The sequence below is a fragment of the Emys orbicularis genome, chromosome 1 (genome assembly GCF_028017835.1).
Source record: "Emys orbicularis isolate rEmyOrb1 chromosome 1, rEmyOrb1.hap1, whole genome shotgun sequence".
In the NCBI taxonomy this organism is placed as follows: Eukaryota; Metazoa; Chordata; order Testudines; family Emydidae; genus Emys; species Emys orbicularis.
In genome coordinates, this window is record NC_088683.1 from 152391523 (window position 1) to 152404846 (window position 13324).

Consider the following 13324-nt stretch of genomic DNA (forward strand, 5'->3'; position numbering starts at 1 on the left):
GCACTGGTCAGGAGAAGCCGAGCCCTGCATGTGCCAAAGCCCCACTCAGCGCTGGCATGGGGAAGCCTCTCCACCCCTCAGCTAAACTCTGGAGTGGTGGGGGGAGAAAGCACTTTCCAGCCTGTTCATGACCTGAACCTGCAGGCTCCACAGCAGCCCCCGGGGCAAGGGCTTAGCACCTTCTTCACCTGTGCCTCCCCATCCCCACTGCCCTGGGTCCTGCCCCCAAGGAGCAAGGGGCTTCCCCATCCCCTCCACTGCTGAGCCACTTCTCTGGCTGGTTGCTGAAGCCCCTGCAGTCAGGTTCTCTGGGCCCTGGTGCATAATGCATCCTGAGGACTTCACCCCCTTCCAGACCACACTGTAGCCAGGGGACAGGAGGCAGCTGGGTTATGTCAGTGGCCAGCAGCAGCCTGGAGGTGTTAGCTGCCTTTTGACACTGTGCAGGCAGGAAGGGACAAGCCACTTCCAGCCACATGGGGCGGGGGGAGGGGGACGAGGAGAGATGAGCTCTGCAAAGGCATAGTCCAGGTCATCCCTTTCCCCTGTCCCCTGTGGCTGGAAGCAGCTCCCATCCCTTCCCTCCTACACAGTGCTGAAAGACTGCTACTGACCACATTCTGGTGTGAACCCTGGCAGAAATCTGGAGGGAGGGGGGAGATATGACCCTGCATGCCCTCCCCCACGTGTTGCCTTGGGAAGTCACGGCACCGGGTACCAGGAGAGGCAGGTCAGTCCCGGGAGCCCAGCCAGGCCTGGAGGACAGAGAGTGCCAAGCAGGGAGGGGAGGGGAAGGTTGGTCAGTCACCCCCCTGTGTGAGAAAGGTGTACAGGAGTGTGTGTGTATCACTTTTGGGTGGGCAGGTAGAGATGTATGTGTCATCCCTCCCCACGTGAACCCTAAAGCCTTAAAGATAAGAAGGTAAATATAAAGAATCCAACTACTCAGTATTTCTTTTTAACGGGGGCTCAGTCAACTTGATGTTAATTTGAACATTTGTACTGCATAGATCTGATTGCTGTTGAACTCGCCTGAATATGAGTAATTATATCAGGTGTCCCATATTCAGCATAGGGAAAAATGGTCACCCTACCCTAAGGAGACAGAGGACCTTTGGCTGCAGAGCCTTACACCCAGTCTGCAGTAGGAAGTAGCCCAGGGGAACCAGACTCTGGTTCGGTTCTGCTGCCAGAGGGTGAGTCAGCATGTTGCAGTGGGATTCCCTGCTGACTCAGTGGTAGAACACTCCCCCTCTGTTAAGACCCTGGGCTGGGATACGGTGGAGTCAGGTGGGCCTGCATCATCCTACCCCCTGCCACCCCACCTGAGGCCCAAGAGGCCTGCGTTCATCCGCCGCCCACCCGAGCCAGGATGCTAGACCCCAGAATGTTTTGTCTGCTGTGTTTGCTCTGCCCCAACCAGGTGCTGAGCTATAGGCTGTTTGTTAGGGTGACCAGACAGCAACTGCGAAAAATCGGGACAGGGGGTGGGGGGGGGTAATAGGCACCTATATAAGACAAAGCCCCAAATATCGGGACTGTCCCTATAAAATCAGGACATCTGGTCACCCTACTGTTTGTGCTGTGCCCCACCTGGGGAGCCAGAGCTCCCTTATAGACTGCTAAGTACAACTGTCCCCAGCCAGAAGGTGCTAGGGTGGTATTTGGCCACTGTTTGTGGCTCTGCCCCGCCCAGAGGGTCTGAGTTTCCCCTATAAACTGTGACTTGCAGTCTGCCTGTAGTGAGCCAGAGTGGCTTCCCTCCTCATTTGAGAGTGAGAGACCACTACACACTGGTTCAGAGACCCATGGGCAGCAGGACACAAACCTTAGTGCCAGCAACTAATAGACTTCTTCAGCCAGATACCATTGACCCTGGAGTGATTATAAAAGAGCAAGAAACTGCAACATAAGAAAATTGACAAGAATGCTGGAGTCACCCCATTGCAAGCAGGAGAAAATGTTAATTCCGATCAGGAAGGGGTTGGAAACCTTGTCAATAGCTGCACCACTCACTCAGAGGTAGTGTCATAGCCTCTCCTGAGGGTCAGTCCTACAGGAGGAACAGAAGACATCTACACAAAACCAAGGAGTTTCCATTGGCACTCTGTATTTAGAGGACACCCAGAATGCCACTGCATGTTCTTGTGCTGAGAAAATTAAGTCAATGACAATGAAAACACCAGGAACAGGAAACACACAGGCTCCAGGTGGCAGATCCATCTCTGCAGTTGAACAGCCAGTTGCAGAAGGAACTGTTCTGAGAACAAAAGTGGCTGAGTGAGCGGAAAGCCAATGAGGTTCAGACGAGTTATTACTCTGCGGCTGTTGTGTTTTGGTTGATATACAGATTTATTTCCATTTGATTTTAAAAATAAAACAAAAAGGAAAGATGTAATGGTAACCACTTGAGTCTGTGGCTCCTGGTCTCTACCACTTGGCAGGGCTATTGGCCTACATGGACAGCGGTTACAAACAACTGATCAAAAACAGGAAAAGGTTCTTATGAAGCTTTGTCGAGAAATGTTCCACTATTTTTTCCATTGTAATTCAAAATCTAAATGAAAATTATCAAAAATTAGAAATATGTACAATTTTAACCAGCGCTGTACTCAGGTCATGTGTCTGAGCCAGGAACTAAAGATCAATCTCTTTCCAGGACTTCTGTGCACCCTTATATGCATGATTGCTCAATCCAGGTTAAATGTAGGGATCAGTGATGACTGATTTGCACAGGGTGCCTTGGTCAGTTTGAAAGCTATAAAATACCACAGAACCTGAATCCAGCAGCCTCAGCATAGAATCCTGGTCATTCTGGGCATTGTTCTGAACCTGGGCATACTGGGCATTGTTGCTTCTGGGGCAGAGACCTCTGCTTTCAGAATGTCACCCGTAAAATAGGCCTGTTGCATTTTCTGCCATTCCTGGCATGCCAGTGAAGCAGTACAAGGGAGGAAGAAGTAGGCACAACAGACTGCTTTTCAAGAGTCTCCAGGTCAATGCCAGGGGACACTAGCCATGGCTCTTCCCTGCAGTAATTGCTGCTCAAGTTAACCCAGGTGCTATTTTTCTTCAATAAACTAACCTGTTAGTTGGTTCAAAATTTGAATTGAGAATCGTAGGCACCACCTGACAAATGCACACTTTAATATCTTTTTAAATGCGTTTATTTACAGTGCTACTTGAAAACAATATATATATTTATATCTATCACCCTTGTGATGGTTTGTGCCATAGAAAATGCCATAACTGGATCGGCTTTAATTTACAAAAAACAGCAACAAGGTAATCTGGAAGGGGGATGGAAATCAAAATTTGGTCCCTAATTATTTCTCTTTTTCTTCTTTTTTTAAAAAAAAGCCCCAAAATGAGAAACTGCAACACAAATTAATTTATACATAAAAACAACCTTTATCTTCTGGAAAAAAAATCATGGGGCCAGTTTATCTGTTGTGTACCTACATTTCTGCCTGTGTGTATGCTTTAATAAAAAAAAGTTATTTGCATGTAACATTCCTTTTCTTTCTTTCTTTCTCTCTCTGAGGGATCAGATAGATCCCTTATGGTGATATTTCCCTATCCTAAGCCTGAGATCCCTGCCCTCAACCTTCTGTATCCCAAGGAGGATGTTGGAGGGAAGATCTCAGAGGCAGGTAAGAATCTTGATCAAATTAGTGGAAAGAGGTGGCAAGTGAAAAGGGATTAGAGGTGCTTGTTGTGGGATGAGTCTGGAAGTTGGGATATGTCAGGTTGCTTGTTGGGAGAAGGAGGGGTCATCATTTTGAGGACTATTGGGATTATTTGTGAGTGGGGTACAGGAATAGTCATCAGTAGTGGAGACGGGCTGGGGGAGTGGGCAACCTCAGATTTGGGAGCATCATAGGAAGGCTTTAGAACTTGGGGTGGAAGGGAAACTCTTAGAGAAGAGGGCATGGGACTATCTGAGAGCATTTTTAATCCTTCCTCATCTGAGATTGTGTGAAGCCAGAGGCTAAATGACAGTGCAAGCACAGGCTGGAATGGAGGGAGGAGAGACAAATGGAGCAGAAAAGGATGGGAAGAGAGAACTCAAGCCGAAGACCCATTTTCTGTCTTCTGTCTCTTTGGATCAACTTCATCCTATACAGGATTAGGGAGAGGGGAGAGAGTGTGATTAGCACAGTTAGACCCCCCCGCCCCTGAATTGCTTCATAGGATTCAGCCCAATATGTGATCCTACACATTGAAGCACACTCTCTGCCTGTGATTCACATTGCTGCATGATTCCCCCCCCCCAAAAAAAATTCTGTTTGTGCCCCCCAGAATCCCCTCTTCTCTACAGACTCTACAGGTGACTGGCACTCAGATACGCCAGTGATGGGCATGGTATAAGAACCTGGACAGATCAGTCCACATGGTATCGACACTATTATTTCCAGCACATAAACTCCACATGGATCCACACTGCCTTAGTCAGACCCCTGGAATCCACCCTCAAAACTGGATCCTCGTGACCTCATTAAAAATCTCAATTTCACATTGGATCCAGTTTCCTACATAAGCCACAGAAATAACTGATGTATGAGAGATCCAGGGTACCACACAATCTCAAGCATCCTACATGTAATAAGCAAGGTGGAGGATCTGGATCAATTGTACACAGCATCCACCGGGATTCCTTATCCTTCACTACATGAGATGTATGTATCCTATAGTCACACAGGATCCATGGTGGTGATGTGACTGCTCAGTGATGGTGAAATCCATCTGGATTTCACCAATTCCCGGACAGGCAAGACAGCCCCCTCTGCTCCCAGTGCCATCACCCACCTCCTCTTCTTCCTCTGCAGATCGTTTTGCTGCATGTCCGTCCTGCTCCTGCCCATTCTCATCTCCATCTAGACACAAGCAAAACAGCAAGTCACATGTTAATACAGGCAATGCTCAAGGGAACCTGCCCCTCCTGGGGATGCCCAGAGGGGAGATTCAGTCTCCATGGCAATGCAATGCTGGCTCCCCAAACCCACACAAACACACACACTAGCTGCTCCCACCTTCATCCTCTTCTCCTGCCTCTTCTTCATCCACGTCCTCAGGATTCTCCTCCTCCTCCTCCGCACCATTTTCCTCATCCTGAGTAAAACAAAGCCACAGAAGAAATCAGCTTTGGCCTACTCTTTCCATGCCACCCATCACTCCTGCTGTCCGAAACGATCCCCATCCCAGCCAGCCTGTGCTGCCAAAGCCACCTACCCTCCCAACCTTATCTCCCCACACAACCCACCCTCCATCCACTCCCTCAGCCTGCAGCCCCATGCTACCTGCCTCCTCTTCTACCAGAAACCCTCCCAGATTCTCCTTGGGACTATGCTCCCTATATCACATTCTAGGCTGTGCTCTTTGTGATGCCTGCCTCCCCTAGTGCCTGAAGCCCTCCCCAAACCTCCCTAGTGTGTGCCTCCCCCACATCACCTGCCACCACAATCCCACCCCTTCCTCACAGGACTGGGCCCATCCCTAGACCTCTTCAATCCCCCCACCTACCCCACGCTACCCATCTCCTCAGTATTCCCACCCAGCCCATGCCTATCACTTTACCCTATGCCACCCGCCTCCATGATCCACCACCTCTCACCATGGACCATGCGTCCCAATCCCACCTCCTCTGGTCTGCAATTTTCATTGCAAGCTACCTTCTCATTGCTCCTTGGCCCATACTCCCCATGCAGTCTGCCTCCCAGGTGGCCCAGTCCCCTCTGACTTGTGCTCCCCATCCCTCTCACCTTCACAATTCCCTCCCCTAACTCACATTCTGCCACCTGCCTCCCGGATGGGCTCCGCTGGGCTGCACTCCTTATCCATCTCACCTCCCAGATTCCCTTCCCCTGTCCCAACTTGCATTCCTCAGGCCAATTGCTTCTCTCACTGCCAAAACTCCTCCCAATCCCCTCCAAACGTATGTCCTGAGGGGTGAATATATTTGGCCTCACCTCTATTATCTCCTTCTTTTTTTCTTTGCAGACAGTCTTCTCCTCCAGTTTTTCCTTCTTTTCTTTCAATTCCTAGATATGGGATGAGAAAAATAATTCTGAGATTTAGAATCAGAGAGAATGACAAAACTGGGGTTGTTTAAATTTGAAGTGAAGAGGGATAAAAGAGGACATGATAAAACGATGAGTGGGATAGAAAAGGTAATTACACAAAGGGACATTCAATTCAATGGAAAGGTAGTAAAGTTAAACATTATGAATGGAAACATTTTTCACATAACACACATCTGGCATGTAGAACTCATTGCCACGTGATATCATTGAGGCCAAGAGCTTAGCAAATTTCAAAATGGGATTACATATTTATGTGGAAAATGAAAAAATCCAGAGTTACAACAGACAGGAGAAACAATTTTTAAGTAAGGGATATAAGCCCTTGTGCTTGAGGCATAAACCAACCACTAACTGAGGTGGGTTAGAAAGAAACTTCTCCTGTGTGCAGTTTATTGTATAATTGTCCACTAGGGGGTTTCCTAAAACTTCCTCTGAGGCAGCTGGTGCAGGCCACCATCAGAGACAGGATATGGGATTAGATGAACCCTGGGTCAGATCCAGTATGACAATTCTTACAGCAGGATTATCTGGCTATTCGGACTCTCTCCTCAGACCCTACGCTACCAGCACTCCTGGCTATCTTCGAGACGCCACCAACTTCCCGAGGAAACTACAATGCATTAGTGTTCTTCCTGAAAACACCATCCTGGCCACCATGGATGTAAAGGCTCTTTACACCAATATTCCACATGAGGATGGACTACAAGCTGTCAGGAACAGTATCCGTGATGAGGCCATGGCACACCTGGTGGCTGAGCTTTGTGACTTTGTCCTCACCCACAATCATTTCAGATTTGCGGACAATTTATACCTTCAAGTCAGTGGCACTGCTATGGGTACCCGCATGGCCCCACAGCATGCCAACATTTTTATGGCTGACTTAGAACAACGCTTCCTCAGCTCTCATCCCCTAGCGCCCCTCCTCTACTTATGCTACACTGATGACATCTTCATCATATGGACCCACGGGAAGGAGGCCCTTGAAGAATTCCACCTGGATTTCAACAATTTCCACCCCACCAGCAACCTCAGCCTGGACCAGTCCACACAAGAAATCCACTTCCTGGACACTACAGTGCAAATAAGTGATGGTCACATAAACACCACCCTATACCGGAAACCTACTGACCGCTATATGTACCTACATGCCTCCGGGACACATCACATGAGCCATTGTCTACAGCCAAGCCCTAAAATACAACCTCATTTGCTCCAATCCCTCAGACAGAGACAAACACCCACAAGATCTCGATCAAGCATTCGTAAAACTACAATACCCACCTGGGGAAGTGAGGAAACAGATTGACAGAGCAAGACGGGTACCCAGAAGTCACCTACTACAGGACAGGCCCAACAAGGAAAATAACAGAACACCAGTGGCCATCACGTACAGCCCCCAGCTAAAACCTCTCCAGCGCATCATCAACGATCTACAACCTATCCTAGAAAACGATCCCCCACTCTCACAGGGCTTGGGAGGCAGGCCAATCCTCACTTACAGACAGCCCCCCCAACCTGAAGCAAATACTCACCAGCAACTACACACCACATCACAGAAACACTAACCCAGGAACCAATCCCCGTAACAAACCCTGTTGCCTTCTCTGTCCCCATATCTACTCTAGTGAAACCATCATAGGACCCAGCCACACCATCAGAGGCTCATTCACGTGCACATCTACTAATGTGATCTATGCCATCATGTGCCAGCAATGCCCCTCTGCCATGTACATTGGCCAAACCGGATAGTCTCTACGTAAAAGGATAAATGGACACAAATCAGACATCAGGAATGGTAACATACAAAAGCCAGTAGGAGAACACTTCAATCTCCCTGGACACTCAATAACAGATTTAAAAGAAGCAATTCTTCAACAACAAAAATTTCAAAAACAGACTTCATAGAGAAACTGCAGAGCTACAATTCATTTGCAAACTTAACAATTTGGCCTTGAATGGGGACTAGGAGTGGCTGGCTCACTGCAAAAGCAATTTACCCTCTCTTGGTATTGACACCTCCTCATCAATTATTGGGAGTGGACCACATCCACCCTGACTAAATTGGCCTTCAACACTGGTTCTCCACTTGTAAGGTAACTCCCTTCTCTTCATGTGCCAGTATATATTTATGCCTGTATCTGTAATTTTCACTCCATGCATCTGAAGAAGTGGGTTTTTTTACCCACAAAAGCTTATGCCCAAATAAATCTGTTAGTCTTTAAGGTGCCACCGGACTCCTTGTTGTTTTTGTGGATACAGACTAACATGGCTATCCCTCTGATACTTGACAATTCCTATGTCATCCCAGTGTATGTGATTGTCAGAATAACTATCCCCCTCCCTACTCCAACTTTAGGAATAAAACCTCACTCCAGTTACAAATTTGCAGAAGTCCCCTTCTCACAGAAGAGGTTGGGACTATATTAATCTTACTTAATATAGGATTGAGGGGGTGGGGGGTGGAGAGTGTCCCTCCTCCCCATGATCAGAGACAGGAAAAGTTCTCTCAGGCTATGTCTATACTACATCTTGAATAAACCACCCCCCTGAGCGACATAAGTTACACCAACATAAGCACCAATGTAGATAGCGCTATGTTGGCAGGAAAGCTTCAGCCTCCCTGAACCAAGAGCTGGATCATTCCCTCCAAACCATATGCTGGGCTCCTCGTTCCCAGTGTCTTGAGCAATGGGATTCTAGGCCCTTCAGTTGGTAAAACAATTCCCCAGACTCACAGACCCCTCAGCACTGTGCAGTGGTTTCTAAGCTCTAGTCAGAAGGGGTTGAGATTTAAAGACCTGTCTTCCGGCAATGACTAATGGGAGACTGACAATCCTCTGCTAGTGTCTGAAGGGTGTGAACCCTGGAGGGGGATTGTTTAGGATAGGGGGAGAACTATTGGAAAAGAACTGAAACTGAGCCATGGAAAAGGAGTTCAGTGACCATCCTTCAACAGTTAGGGATCTAGAAGGCTGCGAGAAGAGTGAGGAAGAGCCATCTCCTCAAAGGAGTGGCCTGGAACCCCATCACTCAGGACACTAGGAACTATAACCCTGAGTGGAACTACTCACATGCCTAAATACCTTGCTGAATTGGACCCTAGGCACCCTGGGAATGGAGTGAGGGGGGAAATCCTTCTCCACCTACCTGGTACAGGAGGTGATGTGGGTTTTCCCAGCTCTGATTTCTACCTTTTAAATAAAATTTCCACGTTCTTATTCTATATAATGAAAAGAAGCCACAGGAGAGAAGACTGGGTCCCCTGTAGTATTAACCTTTACCTCGATGCCCCGGACTGTCCCTGGGAATTTGGGAGGCAGTTGTAAGAACGCAGTATTGAGCTTGCTCAGCTACTAAAAAAAACATTGGGCAAGTCCTAGTGCCATAAGGCACATGTTATTTAGGGTCTTTCCCATTTACCCCCACAAACCCCGTTTTAGCAGATGACTTTCTGTCTAGGTTTGCTATGAGCACGGGCAGCTGAATGCGCTCCCCAGTCCCTACAACACAACAGTGGAAAGGCTGGTTCTGGGGCATTTTATTCTTTTACCATTTGGGACTTGTCTTTATCCAAACTGGCAATGAGAGTTTATATTTGCCCAAGGACTAATAAGTCATAGTGATGCCATCTGTTCCCTACACTCTCTTCCTCACTCTTCTCCCAGCCTCCTTCTTTCCCTGTCTTTCTCTCAGTCATTTTCTTACCTAACTCTACTAACTTTTAGCTAGCCAAAAGAGCAAAAACATTTCTAAAGCAGCAGCTTCAGCCCCTGCAGCCTTTAAAAGAGATCCACTATAGCACTGCATATGGTGGGGGGGGGGTGCGGGGGGGGGGCATACACACCCACATTTTTGGATGAATTGCTTCCCTGCTCCCGACCTCTGTGCCCCACATAATGCAAAAATTCAAATCCTCAACACACAACCAACGGTCACAACAGTCCAACCCACAGCAGCCCCAGTACAAAGAGCCCGTTTCCACAGCACTCACAGCATATCCAATGCTCACAGTACAGAAACACAACGCAGGCAAACATTATTCACAGCACACAATGCTCAGTACCACAGCACTCAAAGAGACGAAAAATAAACATTCAGAGATACCCAATCTATGCACTAGCATAACTCGCACCCACCCAGCAATCGCACTCACAGGCACTAATGTGCTCCCACTCCCGCCTTCTCCTGTTTTATTACTTTACCTTTGTTAATCTAACAAAGCTCCTAAACACCACCCACCCTTGCTGGTTGGATACATCGGACCTTTCCCCCCTTCCGCAGCTACGACCCCGGGGACCCCGACCAGCCAAACTGGCACAGCCACAGATCATTTGACCAGGTCGGCACCGTTTGCCAAACGCGCGGATCCAGTGGCAGCAGAACTATCAACAGGCTTTTACAGAAAACAGTCAGGGACCAGCCCGCGCTTGGTGCAGGGTTAATGGCCAGGGACGTGAGCAGCGAAATAAAGGGAGATCGGAGCGCAGGCAAGGCGAGGGAGAGACAAATCGAGCCAAGAAGGGGAAAGAGAGCGAGCGTTGTGATCGCACAAATACTTCTGCCTCTCTCACGTGCGCATTGCACTGAGCACTCGGGGGCCCATCGCTCCACGCAAATGCTAATTCAGCGCAGACAGGAGAAAAGCTAGGGGCGAGGAAAGAGCCCCTGAGAGAAGGCAAGAGCAATGGAAAGGGGTAGGGTGGGGGCATAGAGCAGACAACACTGCCCTGCCCCTGCTTTCCCCGCGCCGCCGCTGTTGTGCGAAGGTCTCCGAGCACTTTACAGCCATTCCCGAACTGACAGACGGAGGGGGCGAGGGGGGGGGGGTGCGAGCAAGCTGGCGGAGGGTCAGGCTGGGAGCTCACCTTGGCACCCACTTCTGCTGGCGCCTCCTCCGCGCGTTTCTCCGACATCCTGGTGCAGCAGCGGGAGCAGAGGAATCACCCACCAAGAAATGCCCGGGAGCCCCCTATGGAAACGAGCTAGCTGGGATTGGGCGGCGGGGCCGAGGAGTTCAAAGTCCCAGCAACCCAAAGACCAGTGGCTGCAGCTTGTGCCCCGGGGACCGAAGTGCCAGGGTCTCCCGTCCCGCCGTGCTGGGGGAATATGCCAGAGAAGGGGATTTATACACCACTCGGTGACGACGGAAGGAGGGACCTGGGGAAGGGAGGGGAGAGGGACTGGGAGGGAGAAAAGAGGGAGGCACGATGCAGAGAAAGCCAGGTTAGTGGAAAGAACCTTGGAACAATGTGCACTCACATTTGCTAAACGATCATTAACAATTAGGGGAAGCAGCATGGTGAGCGGAAGGGGTGCTAGGATCCCTGGTTCAGTTCCAGGCTTCAACACCCACCTGATGTGTGACCTCTGGCAAATCTCTGTGCCTCGGTTTCCTCACCCCTTGCCCTGTCTTTCAGATTGTGAGCTCAGGTCAGGGACACTGTCTCACTGTGTATTTGTAGAGTACCTAGTGCAAACAGGGCTCCGATCTTGGTTTGGGGCCTCTAGGTGCCACTGCAATACAAATAACTACTAACACATTAATATTCACCCTCTTGCGCAGAGGAGAAGCTGAGGCTGAGAGAGGGAAAGTCACACAAGTCAAATAGAACCAGAAGTCCTGACTCCCTGTCTCTACCGCTCTCTAACCCACTGGGCCCACATCCTCCCAAAGCTAGAAGAGAGCCCAGAAGTCCTGTCCCCCAACTCTATCCCATTAGACCTGTGTCCCACAGCTAGGACTAGGGATGGGAGAAAGCAATGGAGGTGATGTGGTGTTTCCTTAGGTCGCCTTCTGAAAATCCTAGACATGAAAAATGCTATTAGTAACCATCTTGTCCAATGTGCCGCTCTCTGCCCCTGCCCCTACCGCCTCGCCCCACCTCCCCCCTTCTTCGTAGGGCAGATGGGAACACTTTGTTCTATCGCCCGACCCAATCACTCTAGCTGCTGCGGCTTCAGCTATTGGTCGCTCACTGATCCCGCTTGTCTGTGCTCCCCGCTGCGTTCATGCTGGACCTGACCCAGCTGCGGGCTAGAGGGCGGCTGGGGAGGAAGATGGTGCTTGGCATATAGGAAGAGGCTGAATTCGGTCTCACTCTCGCTCAATGTTTCCCTCCTTTTGTCTCGTTCTACGTCTCTTCAGCTGGTGCCTTTTCGGGCTGGCTCCTGGGCCCAGAAATCCCTCTTCGCCCCAGCCCGACATACACCAAAGAAGCCTAATGCGGTCCAGGAAAGAACCGAAACACATTCATTAATCGATGTCCAAAATCACCAACCCCCCCCCCCCCCACCCATTGCTTCGTATAACCCCGCATACAAGGCGCTCCACCCTGTAGGGCTTGGGTCTGGCTATGGAGAGAGCCCATCCGCTCCTGGCCATTCCCAATAGGAGGCGCTGTAGGGAACAGCGCAGGGCCCTTGATTGTGGGGACAACTCCCAGCTCATCCAGTCCCAGCAAGAGTCACTGGAGACCGTGGATGGGGGGTGTTTTCCAGCTGCTCCAGGCGGGCCAGCAGGAGACGCTGCCGGGGCGAGGTGGGTACAACGTGCCTAGTAGGGCTGTGTGGGGCGGGGAGGACACAAGGGGCGGTACGCTTAAGTCGCCCGCGGTTCCTCCTGCATGGAATTTTCCACTCCAGCAGCCCGCGCTCCCAGCACGCCCCGCCCCCGCCTGGCACCATTCCTAGGCTTTCCAACCCCGCCGCCCGTGTCCCGTCAGGGAGGAGCCGGGCCGGGGACAGGGCCCTCCTGCGCGGGAACCAGGCAGGGTGACGGGTGTTTTTCCCGCGCTCAGGAGGTGGGGCGTGGGGTCGCTGGGGGAGGGGAGAAGCGGCTTCCAAAACCCCATATAAGGAGGGACCAATAGGCGGGCATCTGATTGGATAATTCAAATGAGCTCTTCGCCTGGTAACAGGCTTCTCATTGGCTGTTGGAAACAAGTCTATGCAATAGGGAAAAGGCATAAAGAAGAAGAGAATGGGAAAGAGGCTGTCGGGTCCGGACGGGGAGGGCAGTTACTGTGACAACCAGGGAGGGGGTTGAGTTTCCTGCCTCGGGGGGAGGAAGGGCGGAGGGGCTCCGGACGCCTGGGTTCTTTCCCTGGTTGTGGAGAGGGAGTGAGCGAGCGCCAACGGGCTACAACAGGGGGGGTCTGTAGAACAGGACTTCTAGGGTCTCTCCTACCTGCAGGGGGGAAATGGGTGCGAATGGGGTAAAGCCAGGGTGGCTGGTTTCAGTC

General features: G+C 50.3%; 1 protein-coding gene across 1 annotated transcript; it reads right to left on the minus strand.

Annotated features, from left to right (window-relative positions):
- Positions 1-3914: 3914 nt before the first annotated feature.
- Positions 3915-11227, minus strand: PTMS (parathymosin). The gene is made up of 5 exons (XM_065399585.1): positions 10949-11227; positions 5970-6041; positions 5034-5112; positions 4810-4877; positions 3915-4119 (listed from the first exon to the last, which is right to left on the minus strand). Exons 1-5 carry the CDS (start codon positions 10994-10996, stop codon positions 4069-4071), a joined length of 318 nt encoding a protein of 105 aa, XP_065255657.1. The 5' UTR covers positions 10997-11227; the 3' UTR covers positions 3915-4068.
- Between the last annotated feature and the right edge of the window lie 2097 nt (positions 11228-13324).